Below are 16,526 nucleotides of genomic sequence, written 5' to 3'. Positions count from 1 at the left end.
CGAAAACCAAACAAAGCAAGGATGAGCTGGTGGTTGCCAGAACTGAGCGAGCTAAGGTACTCGGCTAAAAAAGAAAAAGAGGAAAAAGGAGAGGAAGAAAAGGGAAAAAAATTCTGGGCTCTGCGTGGGGATCTCTTGGAGGTGGCTGGTTGCTTCTCAAGTTCAGTTGTCTCGGTGCGTTTGATGACGAACAAAGTGCACACACGGTGCACGTGCAGCCCCACATTTCCCCACCAAATCTGGGCAGGAGGGCATCTGATTGGGTGTTACTCCCTGTGCCTGCCTCGCGCGCCTTTGAGTCCCGAACGCGAAAAACCTGGGAGCGTTCGTGTGGTCAATTAAACAAATCACTGCTCCCACGTCTCCAAATCGCACCGATTGTCTCGCCCTCGCTTCGGACTCGGCCAAGTAAGGGATCCCCATTGTCATTGCAGCACCGCCCCGATCGAGCCTCATCATCATCAACAACCCACACCATTGCGTAGTCTGGCAGTTGCGCACGCGGTAATCAACCTTGTCGCATCTAAGTGGCAGCTTAGCTGCGGCACCTGCATTCCGACCGGGCAAGCCAACGTCGGCCTCGGCCGCCAAACGCTGCTCAACCCGTCCGCTACCCCTCCTCCCGATCGTTCACCTGATGATCTAGCAGCGCATCCCACGACACCCCGAGATGCCTACGCCGCAAAAGCGCGCGCAACGCGCTCGTCGAGAGCTGCGCAGCGATGCCATTGCTGAATCCTCGTCCCCCTCGCGCCCGTCAAAGCGCAGAAAGAAGGTAAGGGCTCGCGCCCTGCACCCCTCAGTCGCGCAAACCCTTCCCCTCCCCAAGCCTGCGATAAAGTCCTAGCAGCCTCTTATCCCGGAACCGTGCACTTTGCGGCCGACGCACAAAAAGTCTTGGTGTCGCTGACAGCATTTTGTTCGGATAGAATGGCGATGCGACCGCCGAGGCAGTCGACACCTCGGAGCCCATTGACGAGGGCGATTCGTCGCACGTGGCCGACCAGTCCGTGGTGGACGACGACGACCTTGTCACGCGCGTGACGCAGCACCTGCTCGCGCCGTCAATACCGGTGCAGGCCAGCAGGGACCATGCGAACAGCATCCACGAGTACAACAAGGAGGGGGTCAAGGCCTACGCAAAGATCGCCGCCCTCGATTGGACCTACTTCATCACCAAGCTCAGTGTCAATATTGGCCGGTCATCCGAGCCCGCTCAATCCCGAGGCAGCCAGCCTCCGGACGACGATGCCGTGCACATTGACCTGGGCCCTAGCAAGCTCATCTCACGCCTGCACGCCGTCATCTACTTCAATCGCGACCAAGAGAAGTGGTGGTTGCTCGTCAAGGGACGAAACTCGCTCAAGGTAGACGGTACCTTGTGGAAAGCTGGCCAGGCCGGTCCCCTGCGGAGTGGCGAAGTCATAGAAATCGGAGGCGTCGAGATGATGTTTGCCCTCCCTACCGAGCTTAGCCCACTCCAGATTGCCCAGCCGTACCTTGAGCGGGCCGGCATCAAGTCGGAGTCATCCTCGGCCCCCTCGCGGCCGACGCGCCATCCGCTTCCATCGGGAGATGGTGCGCTTTCAAGCTCTCCAAGTAAATCCTCGCGCAACCAAGGCGCGCAGAAGCCCTTGGCCCCGGCTCCGCCCGACTACAAACGCCCGGGCACCCCGCCGTCAGTTCGCGGCCGGGCCAGTACCGTCACTAAAACGCCGCTTATTGAGCAGGCTGCAGGTCCCTTGTTGATGAGCAACAGCGATGTGGATCTGAGTCTGGACGAGAACCGCCACATCAAGCCCCAGTTTAGCTATGCCCAGATGATCACGCAGGCGATCCTGAACACACCGGAACAAAAGCTCAACCTATCCGGCATCTATCATTATATCCAGGCACGGTATGCGTACTATAGGCACCAACCCGTTACCGGTTGGCAGGTAGGCTTTTTCTCTTTCTTTTCTTTACCTCCCCTCCCCCACCCTCCCCCCCCCTTTTTTTTTTCTTTTTCCTCTCTTTCTTTCCGATGTAGTCCTTTTTGTTACACAATACTAACCCCTTTCAGAACTCTATCCGGCACAACCTATCCCTGAACAAAGCGTTTGAGAAGATTGCGCGTTCCACGGATGAGCCCGGAAAGGGCATGAAATGGCAGCTCGTCCCTGAATCCCGCGAGGAGATGATTCGCTCGGCCTGGCGAGGGGGTCGCGGAGGTCACCGTGGCTCCTCCAACCCGTCTTCGCCAAACCAGCTGAGCTACATCACGTCGGGACCAAAGGATATGGCTGCAAGAGACCCCTTATCGGCACGCAAGCGGAAGGTGTCGCCCTCTGGTTCGCCCCAACCCCGTTCGACACTCCGAGACTCGCACTTGACGCCCGTACGAGCAACGCGCAAGCCCCTCCCTGACGAAGCCGGAACGGGCGCGGACGGCAGCCCCCTCCCTCGCCTGCGGAAGCCTAACGCGTCGAGCACGCTGGGACTCGTGGAGGCCGCACCCCCTTCACCGACTCTGACGTCGTCGTACCTGCAAGACGATGGTGCCTCGTTTGTCACGCCGGCACCGCACCGGGTGCATCCCAAGCTTGCGCCCCCGAGCACGGCCCAGCGACCTAGCCAGCACATGCCGACCAGCTCACCGGCGCCGTTCTGGAAGTACGCCGACTATGGCAGCACGCCGCTGAAGCCTGCTCACGCCTCGTTCGACCTCAGCCCGTCTAAGGCAATGGGCGGTCTCCCGGCTCCGAGCAGCAGTCCACCGCCAGCCCCGCGGAGGAGCAAGTCACCGGTTCAGAGCCCCACGCGGGCCAGCAGCCGTCCCCCGGTGGATGACCCTCCCAGCCCGGCGGTGGTTGAGGAAGATGGCGGGTTTGATCTGACCAAGTACGTATCATCCTCGCTTTTCTCAGTCGTGACTTGAGGAGGTGCAGCCAACTAATACTCTGGGCAATAGGGGTTTCCAGAGCATCGGCAGTTATCACGCGCCCGTCGGGCATGGCAAGCAGGTACAGCCTGCGGCTAACGGAGACCTGGCCGCCAGTGGCAGCGCCTAGGATGCGCTGCTGGATGCGGTGCACTTTGAGCTACCTGACTGGCTGACTGGCCCTTGGACGCCGACGGCTTAGTGACGCAGTACGTAGTGTATATACTTTTCGGAGCGTCTCTCTCATTTGGCGGCGGAATGATCCGTGTGCCTTTCCTGTGACGCATCGCTTCTCTCATCATCAGTCATGATTCGTCTTTTCACTGTATTTGGCGTTTTCTCTCCCCCTTTCCCTTCTGGTCTGTTTGTCCGGAAACGGGCAACGGGCCGTTTGGTCGGCCGGTTGGTTTGTCAACACCGAGCTGGGTGGGTTGGGGAGGTCAGGGGGTCAGGTGGTCAGTCGGTCTATCATCAGTCATCTTCGCTCTCTGTTGGCAGGACCATCGAGGTTTGCTTTTCTCGTTGGTGGTGGTGATGGTGGTGGGGTGTGGGGGTGCAGTGTGCTTTACAAGGGTCATGACGGACGAACGAGTTTAATGTGATCATGGGAGACATTATATGAGTATACGTATCACTATTCCTGGTTCATTACCACCCATGGCCGCCGGCGGATGGTTTTGCCTCCTGCCTAATAGGTTGGTTGTGTGTGTCTCCTTTTTTTGGCGAAGTTATGTGTCTCCTGTTACCTAGTGGAGGGGTAGCATTTCTCATAGTACCATATTCGTGTCCGTATGAGGCAGTGGTGTTGGGTTACATGCGTGGTACCGAGCAGATTTAAATTGACAGAAAGGCTTTTTTCACTCGGGTTGGAATGTTGTCTCTTGTTGGTGGTTTCCTGCAGTGCTCATACGACTGCCTCGGAAGCCCCACATGGTGAGACGGTGAGATATGGTGGATCCCACCAACTGAAGGGAACAGAGGACAAGGAAGGAAAGGAAGCGGACTGAGAAATCATGATTAGAATAGCAATATTGGCAGTCTATACCTAGACAAAATCCATCTAGGTGCCGCACCGTTGGTGGAGACATAGAGAGAGCGGTTCGACGTGGGCCATGGGTATGGCAAAGACGCTCCCTACGGCCCGAAGCGATGCGCCCCCCTTTGCCATCATGCAAGACAGAGGTTCCATTGTGACTCTCTCGTCGCAACCCCCCCCCCCCCCCCCCCCCCGCTGATGCGCGTCCATTGTGTCTGGTGTGGTTAAACAAGATCCTCTTTGGGGTGTTATTTCGTTTGGAGGTGGCCAACAACCCCCACGCCCACGCTCGGTAAGACGTCATGAGCAAACAGCGGCCATCGTTACCTCGTGCGGCCGGGTTGTATCTGCGGGTTGTATCTGCGGCGAATTATGGTGTGGTGGGAGGGGAGGGCGGCGTGTATTCCCTTTTTGTTCTTTCGTTCTTCGCTTTCCACCTTTGGGTTATGCAACAGAATCCTTTTCGGGCTGACGTGAGCGGGTTCTAGTTCTCTTCAATTGTGTCTCGGGCCGAAAGAGGGCGGTCGTCGTCTCGGGCCATTGGCTGCCGTAGCAAAACGCACGCAATTCACCGAATGACACGTCTGCATCCTTACTCTCCTCGTGCCAAATTCACCAACGCTGGGGCCGTAGAGTTGTAAACAGATCTGTTTCTTTCCTCTATCCGTTGCGAACTACCACACACACCCGTGCCGGAAAAGGCCCTGGCAGACGGGATACTCGAGAAGGCACTTTTTCCATTTTTAGCTAGAATCTCTGGCATTGGAGTGTTTGTTGGCATGACGGTGTGGCCCGTAACCATCGGTTCTGTCACAGCGGATGCCGCGGGAATACCATAGCGAGCTCCTCTGCGGTTGAGCTCTCTACTCGACTGTGCGGGGCCGACGAGGGCGATCTTTGGGCTGACCGTGCCGATATGTTTCAGACCAGCTAAGGAGGTCGCCAGTTCGCCGTGCTTGTTCCCCGAGTAGAAGACGCAGTTGAAGACCCAACCGCAGATCCTAGGGTTTCCTTATGGGTGGGTGAATGCATGCCTAGCTGAGAGACTTCCTTCGAAGGCAGGTGCTGACCTTTCTGTTTCTAACTCGCCATCGTCTTTCATCCTCCGTTCAGTCGCCCATGCATTGGACCAATCTGCTGTCTGTTCAACGAGATCCGGGCCGTTTCCTTGTGGAACAACTAGTTTAGTTTATCGGAATTTTGGAATTTTTTTGGGGGGGGTTTTATTTTTTTATTTTTTTTTTAAAAAAAAAAAAAAAAAAAGAAAGAAAGAAAAAGAAAGAAAGAGAAAAAAAAGAAGGAAAAGAAAGAAAAGAAAAGAAAAAGAAGGAAAAAAGAAGGAAAAAGGAAAGAAATGAACAGATAAGAACAGATAAGGATTTTTTATTTATTTTTATTTTTCTTACTCTTCATCCTCGCTATCGACGTTTGCCGACCGTTTGACCCGGGCCAGGAACATGCTCTCAACCCTCGTCAAGGACGGGACCCGGCGCTCTGGGTCGGCTCGGGCATGCACTCATCCGGGTAATATCAACGACAACTACAACCACAACTACAACAATACTACTACTACTACGACGACGACAACGCCATCTTAGGGGTCAATATATGGCGGGAACTCAGGGAATTTTGGAGGGTTAAATATGGCCTCTGCGAGTCGCGATGGCCTGCATCCGACGGGCCGCCACTCGCTGGCTTTAACGGCCAAAAGGCCTCTAAGCTTCACCACTCATACATCGGTCGGCAGGAATCGCCGAGGTCTGGGGCTCAATGCGGATGGGCGTGTGACTGGACCTTATTGGGTGCCATCTCGCCGCCAGTCTGAGCGGCTCTAACCGGTCTCGTTTGGCCCGCCAGTCGGTGAAGCGGAACGAGGACGCTGGCAATGGGATTGTTTGGTCTCCCTTGGCATGCCCAATTCGCAAAGAGCGGGATGATCAAACTTGACCCTGACGTTGCGGCGTTGCCGTCCGTTGTCCACACCCGGTAAAAGTATTCAACAAGGCAAGCCCACTCCGTCCACCCGGCATGCAGTATCTAACGACGCGCAGCCGGTTGCCACCGACCCAGGCCTTGTACTGTACCCACTCTCTTTCCTCGACCACCAACATCAAGAGCCCGCGTGAAGATGCAACTGGCCCTGTAGGAGTGGAGTCGTCCGGGAACTGTTCGTGGCACCACAGCATCTCGCCGGCTTGGGGTCAATTCACGAGCTCTGCTCTGCCGTGCCGCACACATCCGTCCCTGTACAACCTGAAGATGGGCAAGGATGCCTTGACATATGCATCACGTAGCTTGGGTGCTTGACATCTGCAGCAGACATCTCCCACACCGATTGTAGCTAGTCAATGGCCTGCTCCGTGCTCACTTCACACCGGGTTGCGAGTGCATTTGCGGGATAGCTGCGGATCGGGGGGGGGGGGGGGGGTTGGGTTGAAAACGCTAGCCGGCCAGCGCAAGTCCTACCCGCTCGACGCGGCTTCCGGGTACGGGGGTTGTCATCTGGTTAACATCGGCACGCCGTTGCACCCTTTGTTTGGAAGGAAGGAACTGGACGGCTTCCTAGTATAAAGAGAGCTCCTCAGATAAGACCGCTTACACCTACTGAATCGTGCAAGCGAGCCCTTCACCGATGATGCCCCCGTAACATCTCAGCTCCTCAAAGATGAAACAGTTTCTCTCAACTTCCAAGTCCGCCTACCGGAGCCGTGCCAACAAGACCGAGATCGACATCTCGGGCACGAGTTTGGACCTGACCCACCCACAAACTCCCCTGGACGACCTCCCAGTCTTGGCCAGAGCCAAAGGTCACTACTGGTACCCTGCAGATGGCCCCAGGATTCTCGATGCCTGTGGCGGCGCCGGTGTGGCCTGTCTCGGGCATGGCCGCCGGGACATTATCAAAGCGGCGACTGCCCAGATGAAGGATTATTCGTACGCCTCTTACGCACACTTCAAGACAGCCCCGGTCCAGGAACTCTCCGACTGGCTCATCAGGAGCACGAGAGGAAAGATGCAGAAAGTCTACATTATGTGCTCAGGTGAGAAGGGAGAGCAAGAGAGCCAGCCAGCCCACAGCCCACCTCCTTCCTTCCTCCACTGATCACACAAAACCCGCCCCCCCCCCCCTGCCACTCCACACACACACATGCCTGTCTGCCTGCCTGCCTGCCTGCCTGCCTGCCTGCCTAACCCACCCCAAACCAGGTTCCGAAGCAATCGAGGCCGCCATCAAGCTCACCATCGAGTACTTCCTCTGGCTAGGCCAGCCGGGCCGTACAAACTTTATCGCGCGGCACGAGTCGTACCACGGCACGACGCTGGGCTCGCTGTCGGCGTCGGGCCACGCGGCGCGGCGCGGACCCTTCGGGCCGATCCTGGCGACGGCGCACTTCCACCACGTGCCCGCGTGCAACCCGTACCGGCAGCGGCTCGCGGCCGGCGAAGGCGAAGGCGACGGCGAAGGCGAGTCGGACGCGGCCTTTGTTGCACGCAAGGCGGCCGAGCTCGAGGCCGAGTTCCAGCGCCTCGGCCCCGCGACGGTGGCCGCTGTCGTCCTCGAGCCCGTCGTCGGTGCTGCCCTCGGCTGCGCCCCCGCAGTCCCCGGCTACCTCGCCGCGGTCCAGGCCGTCTGCGCGCGCCACGGGGCCCTGCTGGTCTTGGACGAGATCATGTGCGGCATGGGCCGGACGGGGACGCTTCACGCGTGGCAAGGGGAAACGGCGGCGGAGGAGGAAGATTCTGGCGATGGCATGGTTGTTGTTCCGGACCTCCAGACAGTCGCCAAGGGGTTCGCGGGCGGCTACCAGCCCGCTTCGGCGCTGCTGGTGGGCGGGAAGGTGGCGGGTCTGATGGAGCGCGAGGGCAAGACGTTTACGCACGGCCATACGTACCAGAACCATCCCGTCGTGGCGGCGACAGCGCTGAAGGTGCAGAGGGTCATAGAAAAGGAGGGGCTGTTGGGCAACGTGAGGGTCCAGGGACGGTTGTTGGAGAGGCTGTTGAGGGAGCGACTTGGGGGGCATCCCAATGTGGGAGATATCAGGGGGAAGGGGCTGTTCTGGGGGGTCGAGTTTGTCAAGGATATAGAGACGAAGGAGCCGTTTGAGCCAAACCTGCAGGTTGCCCAGCGAGTGCAGAGGACGGCGATGAGGGATTTCCGGGTACTGGTGTATCATGGTCAGGGGTGTGCTGGCGGCGGGCGAGGGGATCATATCATGATTATGCCGGCGTACAACATCACAGGCAAGCTGGTCGCCAAAATTGTGGAGAGAGTTGCGTGTGCTGTAGAGGAGGTATTTCGAGAACTCCAATAGCGGGCGATGAAAAGCTCGGCGAGGATAGCCTCCTTTTTTTAAGGTGGACTGGGGACCAGTGGAAGTAGGACTTATACGACAATGTGGGAGTGACAGAGACAGCCATTCATACCCCATAGGACATGGAGAAAGATGAAGCACGGATACAATAAAGGTTAGCCAAAGAACGATCTCTTTCATCCAAACTAGTGCAATCAGTGCCTTTCCCATCCCGCGAACGCCTTGCGCCTGGGAGACCAAAGGAAAAAAAGGTCAAATCAAACACAATAACTCAAACACTACGGCAACCCACTCCACTCAGCCAAAGCCTTTAGGCCCTCTTTAAAATCCGGCACCTCGTCGGCACTAGCAGCAGGCTTCGCCCACCTGACGAAGCCATTGGCGTCGACAGCAAAGGCGCCGCCAATTTGCCACCGGCTGCCGCTCTCTTCTTCCCGCGACCTAACAATTGGGGATTTCATCAGTCCATCATCCTTTTTTTCTCGAAGCGCTAGAGGACGGCGGGAAATGAAAGAGGGGACTTGCCATATTCCCTCGTCCCTCGCCAGCCGAAAGGCAGACCACACGGTCCACGGATTCACGGCGTACCATGTCGAACTGGTCCCTAACCCCCACGCGGCGAAGAGGTCGCGCTCGGGGTCGACGAGCACGTGCACTTCCCACTCGCCGCCTACCTGGACAACCCTGGACGACGATTGGGGCCATGTCAGCTGGTCTCATCCCATAGTCGGTCTTTGTCATACTAGTTACTCGGCGTGAGGGTAGTTTCGGGGGGGGGGGGGGGGGATCTTTCAGACGGCGAACGACAAGAGGGCTCTCTTGGGCCGCTGTATACCGGGATGGCTGTCACTAAGGGGAATCGATTGATCGATTTACGTACCACTTGTCTGTGTCGGGCCGAGAGGACTGGGACACGGCAATGCAGTCGATTTCAGGGTGGCGTGTGGAGAGGGAGGTGAGGATCTTGAACGTCTTTTCTGCGACTGTGGTGCGAGGATATTCGCATGGTTTTGTAAGTGAGTGGATCTAATGCGCCAAGCTGGGAGGACGAGAGACGACGGGCTCACAAGGACAACCGCAGTGCCGGAGAAACACGACCAGCGCTGGTTTGGCCCGAGGAAACTGTATATCATCCCCTAACGGCGGTGCGCGGTCGCCGGGTTGCGGGATTGGCGCCACTTGCTTCGCTGGGGGTGGTGGCGCCTGCAACTGGGAGGAGGCCATTGGCTGGGAGCCTGGTTGGATATGGACGTCAACTGAGAGAAGATATTCGGATTCGCTGACGTGAACTTGCCGGTTGGATCAGGCAGAAAAGCAAATATCAGTATTCCGGATTTCTATTGCAGTCAGGATGGGTTGTAAGCAAAGCTCTAGTGTAGGCTGAAGGCGACCGTCAGGTGCTCGCTATAGGTTGGCGCTTGATGTCATGCCTCCTTGAGCCTGGGCGCTCCTCCCCTCGCGTAATTGATAAGGCGTGTAAGTGGCCCGCCTGCCGCTTTGAGCCCTACTGAATACACAAGATCAAGCTTGAAACCGGGGAGCGTTCACCTTTTCGCAGTTCTGTAATCACATTGCAAGTCTGAAAGTCGCCCAAGCGCTTCGACGCAAACGTCGTATCAATAAACATTGGAGTATTCGGTTTTGGACGATTGCTCTCCCGTAGCACCAGTCAACCGGGTATCTATCTTGTTATGTCACCTAGCCCTATATATCCCAGATAAATCGCCACCCGAACCCCTTCAGAAAGACAGTAAAGCCCTATGTACTCAATGTACCCAATATACCTAATTTACCTAATTTACAGCCCCATTACCCATGTATTCATGAAACAGCAACATATTCAAGCGACACATCCCAGTCGGCATCCAATCCTCCCAACTTCCTAAACATCATTACCCAACTCGGCCCATCGTCCTTATCCGGCCCAATGATCGACTCGTGCACGCGGAACCGCTCAGGCACGTCAAATGGCGCATCGCTGCTGCGCGAGACGGTCGCCGTCGGGCTCATCTGGCCGAAGATGTTCAGCCCCAGGCCTAGCCCGCGAGCTAGTCCCCCAAGGTCCACGCCACCCTGTTGCTGCTGGTGATAATGGTGGAGGTTGCCCAACGTCTCTATCCCCATGTCCATCTCCATCTCAAGGCCGCCCATTCCCAATGCATCATGAAGAGGTGGTGATCCCCCGTCCGACCTTACAGACGGCGAGCCTAGCGATGCTTGTCGCGAATGAGCTCGCGAGTGTGGCTGGGAATGCGGATGAGATGGCGGGAGAGGCAACGACATGTTAAACGGGGAACCATCCATGGGCGTCGGTGGCTCAAGCGCGATGCCTGGTGGCGGTTGAGACGAGGAGACGCGGCCCCACAGCTGGGGCGGCTGCTGCTCTGCAGAGGTCACGGCCACGGTAATGGTCCCGCCAACATAAGGGCCCGTCGACGACGCAGGAGCACCGAGGTCGTCTAATGAGGATGCCGTCGATGGTGCCACGCTGAACGAGTGCGCTGTGGATGACACCTCGACCGAATCGAAGAAGAGGGTCGGGTCGATGGGCATGTGGCTGGAGAGGGCGCCGCCCAGATTGTCAGTACTTGCGGCGTCCACGCTGCCCGTGGTAACCGAGGAAGCGGAACAGGAAGATGTCACCGGCGGATATTGGCTGCCATCGAAGCTCCTACCTAATGAGTGCCGGTCGTTCACAGCTATTGCTGGCTGTCCCGGGTCGGCTCGGAGGAAGCTATTTGGGAAAGGAAGATCCGAGAGACCCGAACCCCAAGCATCCCCAGAGCCGAGAGAGTAAGGGAATGGCTCTGGTAGCTCGGGTGGCGAGGCAGACCGTGATTGAGGCCGGCTCTCCGTGGGTGGAGGACGCAGGTGCTTCTCTTCAACCCGCATCGTCCTTTCCGCGATGGCAGCCATGACGTTGGCCCGCCACAGGTTCTCCCGTCGCGCCGGGTTGCGCCGTAGGAGGTTCAATGCTGCTCGTCGGATCACCGGGTGCCTGCACTTGGCGGCGACGAAGTAGAGCGGGGCGATAATGTGCATCTCGAAGCTAAACATGGCCGAGAGGCGCCTAGTGTCGGCTGATAGCGCAGAGCCTCCTGGTTTGCCGGGATTGAGCTGTTCCCGACTCGCTGGAGCGGCCGCGAGTGTGTCCATGAACTCGGTGGCGAGTGGGATGATGGCGGAGAAGGTGTCAACATAATCGTCAAAGACGGTCTCGTGCTGGTTGAGCGCGGTTGAGACCCAGATGAAGGTTGTGTGCACGTGAATCTGTATCAGGGCGATGGAGCCTGGTGGCGACTCGCGGGCCTTTGCCGATCGGTAGAGGGAGAAGGCGACGTTGAACTTGGCGAGTTTCCTCAGCAGGTAGTCTTGCTCGTTCTCAAACACCCGCAAGTCGTCGGGAGGGATCTCGCCGATCTTGGCTGTGTGCGACTTCTTGGCGAACCGGAGGCACTCGTCCATAAAGTCGTAGAGCGCGTAGCGGACCTCATCGATCGTCTCGAACAGCATGGGCACCTCGGTCAGGGTCTTGAGCGGCGCCGGGATTGCCACGGGGTCGGCGCCAAACATCAACGAAGTCAAGCTCAGCCGCGTGTACATGGGGACGAGGTGTTGCTTGATGAGATCAATCTCGGGGTTCCGTGCCGACGCCTTGCGGCCCAGCTGGCTGAGGATCTGCCGGCCTTGGTCAAGGTGAATGAGAGAATCCCTGTCCTTGCTCTGCATGAGCTCGATGCACACGAAGAGCACACACGTCAGAAGGGGGACCAAGGGCCTGGCGTCGACGGTGCGCATCTGATTTAGGAGACATGCGATGGCTTGGTTGTACTGGTAGAGGGCGAACGAGCTCCGGCCTTCGATATCCACGTAGGTTGTCATCATGGCGGCCTGCACCATGGCTTCGTGGAGGCTGCTGACAGCGAGCACGGCGTGCCGTACGGCCGGCTCCGACTGGCATATCTGGAGCACCAGCACACGCCAGAAGGCGCCGTCGAGGTCTCCAGACAGGCAGGGTGCCGTGACGTGCTGGAAGAAGTGGAAGGCCCGCCTTTCGTCCGATGACGCCCACTCGTAGAGCAGTGTCAAGGGCGCTTGAGGCGCTCCTGCACCGTGGCCGACAGGCGCTCCGGACCGGCGCCGTCGTTGTGCCATGGTCTTAGCGTCCAGGTATCCATCACAACTGCGGCCCGTCTTGGTGCAGCGCATACAGAACGGTTTTGCTTCATCGCACTTGACCTTGCGGATCCTGTCCGACACCCCAAGAGAGTCCGAGGTTAGCGGCGGGGTCAAGGTGACGTTTGCTACCGAGCCTCCAACCAGCACAGCCCGCGGCGGTTCAGAGCCGTTCGCGGGGAGAGCCGCTGCCGGAGAGAGGTAGCGGAAGAAATGCCAATTGGCAACAAAGAGAGCCGGTACTTACTTGCATGTTATGCAGCCTGTCCTGACCTTCTTTGACCCTTTCCTCCCAGAGTGGGGGGGTCGACTAGTTGATATGGGCGAGACCGAGCCGGGCCCCATATTTGCGGTGTTTCTTTTCCGGGCCTGCTGCTGTGTTGTGTTGCTCCGCTCCGCTTCCACACCCTCGGTCGGATCCTCTTTTTTCTTCTCTCTCTCTCGCTCTTCCCTTTTTTTTTTTCGCTTTCGTCTCTTCCGAGCGGGTCCGGAGTGAGGGGTCTGTCGCAGGGCTACGTTCAAATCCGAGGAAGGGAGTTCGCGTGGGACGGCGAGGTGCGGTCAGCTTTTCCTATATATGATATAAGCATTGCCCTAGGCCCCCTTTCAGACGACCACTGCCCTGAAATTGAGTCGTGGCACTGGGCGCGAATCATTCGTTAGAATGGGATCAAGGATCTCACCATGCTCACCCGCTCCGCCAGCCCTGGGTCCTTCCCCAGGGAAGCGTCTACGCCCCGGGAAACGCGGGACTGCCAAGCAGTTGCCTAACAGGTACCTTTACAGCGGGAAGGCGCCGCACAGGGACATAGGATCCATGCCGTGGCAAGCTCGGTCCCACGGAGGCAAGGGTTGGATGCTTTAACGCCGCGACCCACCCGGGAGTAAACAATTCTGTGCCGCCCTGGGTAGTACAAGCGCAACTCCTAAGCTTATCTGCAGTTTTTCCTAGTCTCTTCTGGCCCCATCACAAGTTGCGTGCCGACCCCGCAACAGCGGTCGTGAGAACGCTTACTGGTCCCGCCCCTCGCATCTCCCACGTGAAGGGCAGGGGGCTCGCGGGAGAGACGAGATGACGGAACGACCGATACGGCTTGGACACGGCTTGGACAACGTTTGGTCTTGATCAAATTGGTTGGTTCTAAATGCAGCCAAATAGGACCCGTAGTTTGGCCACATTTCGGCGATCGGAGCTACGACTGCCCAAAAGCAGTTGTTGCTGCTCCCGATCCTTCCCGCCAAGATGTTTCTTGTTTGTGTTCTGCGTCACCCTCTTTCCACTCACCCCCCGGCATGAGAACTTTCTCAGTCCTTCTCAGCCCTGTGAACGGGAGAACTGCACCTGCCTGTGGGGCATGAACCCACTAGAGGTCTGGGGAAGGCGGGACAGGGGGTCTGCCGTTGCAAAGAGGATTGGCAATCAAAACACCGGAAGTAGTGTACAGGCTTCACCCCATTCTAGGCACCTGCTTAAACACGCCATTGAAACTGCAGGGGATTCGGATGTGCGGTGAAGAGGAAAACGGTAACGGAGGTCTGCGCCCTGTTTCCGTGCATGGCTTGCAAAATACCTTATCCTGCAAAGCCGATCTCATCGCTGTATCGACTGCGGCTTCTACATACACACTGGGCCATGTTGGGTGCCAGGTACATGTACTGTCTAGAACCTGGACTCTTGGATCTAGACCTTCTTCGTTCAGGCCGGAAGCTTAGATCCTTTGCCGGGGTCACTCGGTCCCGACAGTCCCGCCCCCAAGTCGAGTAGCCCTGAGCTGGCTCATTGGGCACCCTACGACAATAAAAACCCAGGGAACCGGGACACAACCGTGAATCGTCGGCACCCATTCACCTTCACGCGGGCGTCACAACTTAGAACATTAGTGTCTCTCTGGCCTCGAGAGGACTTGCTGATGCCTAAGCCCCTGGACGGCCATGCCTGCTCCTGCACACCCATAAGTCGTCGTCAGCCACATTTGCGCAGTTCGTGCAGGCTGCATGGCAGCCAAGAACGAAGCTCGTAACCAATCACGATAGAGACTGCCGCGGCGCTTGACCCACAGGTTTCCTGGCACACTCCGCCGCCCTTCCGTTCAAGACACGGAATCACGGGGGATTTGTAATCGGGGATAGCAAACGTCTCATGTCCGATACCTTGATCAGGGACCAAGTCAACGTGGCCTTGCATTGACTAACTTATCAGTCAGCAGCTGTCCCACGACCTGTCGGTTTGTTGACTTTATCGATGCTGCAACCACGCCTTGCCCTGAATCACCCCACAGAATCCGCGGACTCGACAAGCTTTTGAACTCGAGAAATGTCCCTCGCCTCCAACAGAGATTCTTTGGAGAAGCATACTTGTTGAGTCAACCTAGGGCAGGGTTTGGGCTTAGATGCCATGTTCCTAAGCACTAATACGCACATTCCCACTGAATTGGCAGTGTGCCACTCTGCGGTAGAGCATTGCCCGATTCAACGTTGCGTTGAGAGGGGGTTAACTCAATGTGATTGGCCAGCTCGGACTCAGCAATCGGCCTCGAATTGAGTTCCCAGGAAACTGACCACCCACAACAATTTTAGTCTAGAAGCCCCACCCGTGTTAATATGCTCTTTCTCTCGCGTGGCATTACCTCACCAAAGAATTCAAGACGTTGTCCTCCCTTGCGCTTTGGTGACGCTGTCCGCCGGGCAAGCCGAGAGAAGCGCCGCTGGTGTAACGTGGACGGGAAAGACAATGGCTGATCAGCAAATGTAGCCGGCGCCCTGTGCTGCACATACCAGGTACGAAATGCCGTTCCATAACCAGATCTTTGCTAACTGACATCATCCAGACCGTACCGGGGTCTGTCGCTCTCTCGCCAATGGGCCGGGAGCGGGAAGTTGTCTTGGAGAGTCTGTTAACCCCTTAGCAGTACCAAAGGGGTTATTCGTTCTGTATCAAATAAACAGGCGCTCTATTTCCAGAGATCACCATGGAGTTGCGTCGCACTAAGTATAGAGCCTAGCAACCCAGGAGGTCAGCAAGCGCCCCTAGTTCTGCAAGCCGTCCAAGGATGGCTGGGTGACTGGGCGTCATTTCTGGGCGAGATGATGATGGCCAATCCTCCTGCGCAATGATGGGTTCTCTCTGTCCTCGGGCCCCTTTTTTCTGACCGTCCCTGCAGCTATTCCCATCCCAAGGTGTCCGTTTAAAGCTCGTTAGCCCAGCCTTGCGGAGAAGAAAGCATGGAAATAACCGGAATTAAGTTGCCAGGCTTTTTGCGCCGGACTAGACCCTACCTAAAAGGTTTCAGTGGGAGTCGTGCAGCCGCTATCCTGTTGGGAGCCTAGCCTTGGTGCAGAATCAACCAGTGAGGGATGTTTAGTAGTGCCGTTCTTTCCGTCTGCCAGGTACGTTCCAAGTCCAGGGCCGTGGAACCAGGCACAATGGGTGTTACGCCGACCCAGAGGACCGGAGGCAAGAGTTATAGTGTATCTTGGGACCGCAAGTGGGTGTGGCTAGCCCCGAAAGATGTGTTGCCTACGGCTCAAAATATATCGGAGGTACATGCGGAGCATCCTTCCCTTCATAAGGCAACCAACAGTGAGCCCGATGTGCTACAGGGTCCGAGGCTGGTCTCCCGGACCCGTGGCTTGGCGGGGGCGAGAGATTTCTGCCATGCACATATAACAATGAGGCTCACTTCGGGCCACAGACGACCTCCCAGCTGATTGGGCCCAGCCGAGGCGACACGCCAAAGCTGACTGTAGACCGTGCCCCGAACCATCATGTTGTATCCAGAAACGCCGGACGACGACGGCCTCGAGCCCGGATCTCCTGCTAATATCCCCAACAAATTATGTACCTCGCTGTCATAGTCGGCTTGTGCAGCAACCTGCAAGCTGTTAAGTCGCCAGGCCCACCGCATCCACACCTTGTGTGTTGTAGCCAGTGTTGACAAGAGAGTTTGTTCGGAGGGGATATGCCACTGCTTCCAGCGCTCGACTCTGAAACTCGAGAAGAGATGTTTTGTTCAGATACTCGGTCATTGAGGTAGGCTACTTGCTCTGAAGCTTCTTTATATAACGCCCTGGCACCAAT

The 16,526-nt window shown here is 57.2% G+C and overlaps 4 protein-coding genes across 4 annotated transcripts; 2 read left to right on the top strand and 2 right to left on the bottom strand.

Annotated features, from left to right (window-relative positions):
- Positions 1-670: 670 nt before the first annotated feature.
- On the top strand, positions 671-3,050 carry FKH2 (transcription factor; the record flags this gene model as incomplete). The annotated part of the gene is made up of 4 exons (XM_071066046.1): positions 671-775; positions 930-1,937; positions 2,063-2,880; positions 2,951-3,050. The coding sequence occupies 4 exons, from the start codon at positions 671-673 to the stop codon at positions 3,048-3,050; spliced, it is 2,031 nt and encodes a 676-aa protein (XP_070922147.1).
- Positions 3,051-6,621: 3,571 nt separating this feature from the next.
- MFIFM68171_10626 (uncharacterized protein) lies at positions 6,622-8,272 on the top strand (the record flags this gene model as incomplete). The annotated part of the gene is made up of 2 exons (XM_071066045.1): positions 6,622-6,997; positions 7,164-8,272. The coding sequence occupies 2 exons, from the start codon at positions 6,622-6,624 to the stop codon at positions 8,270-8,272; spliced, it is 1,485 nt and encodes a 494-aa protein (XP_070922146.1).
- Positions 8,273-8,550: 278 nt separating this feature from the next.
- MFIFM68171_10625 (uncharacterized protein) lies at positions 8,551-9,496 on the bottom strand (the record flags this gene model as incomplete). Its single annotated transcript, XM_071066044.1, has 4 exons — positions 8,551-8,713; positions 8,798-8,956; positions 9,153-9,255; positions 9,340-9,496. 4 exons carry the CDS (start codon positions 9,494-9,496, stop codon positions 8,551-8,553), a joined length of 582 nt encoding a protein of 193 aa, XP_070922145.1.
- Positions 9,497-10,093: 597 nt separating this feature from the next.
- Positions 10,094-12,793, bottom strand: MFIFM68171_10624 (uncharacterized protein; the record flags this gene model as incomplete). The annotated part of the gene is made up of 2 exons (XM_071066043.1): positions 10,094-12,521; positions 12,696-12,793. 2 exons carry the CDS (start codon positions 12,791-12,793, stop codon positions 10,094-10,096), a joined length of 2,526 nt encoding a protein of 841 aa, XP_070922144.1.
- Positions 12,794-16,526: the final 3,733 nt, after the last annotated feature.

Source organism: Madurella fahalii (assembly GCF_045866475.1).
Source record: "Madurella fahalii IFM 68171 DNA, scaffold_6, whole genome shotgun sequence".
Lineage (NCBI taxonomy): Eukaryota > Fungi > Ascomycota > Sordariomycetes > Sordariales > Madurella > Madurella fahalii.
The sequence above is the reverse complement of the archived record's forward strand: the minus strand, read 5'-3'. Positions and strand labels throughout refer to the sequence as shown.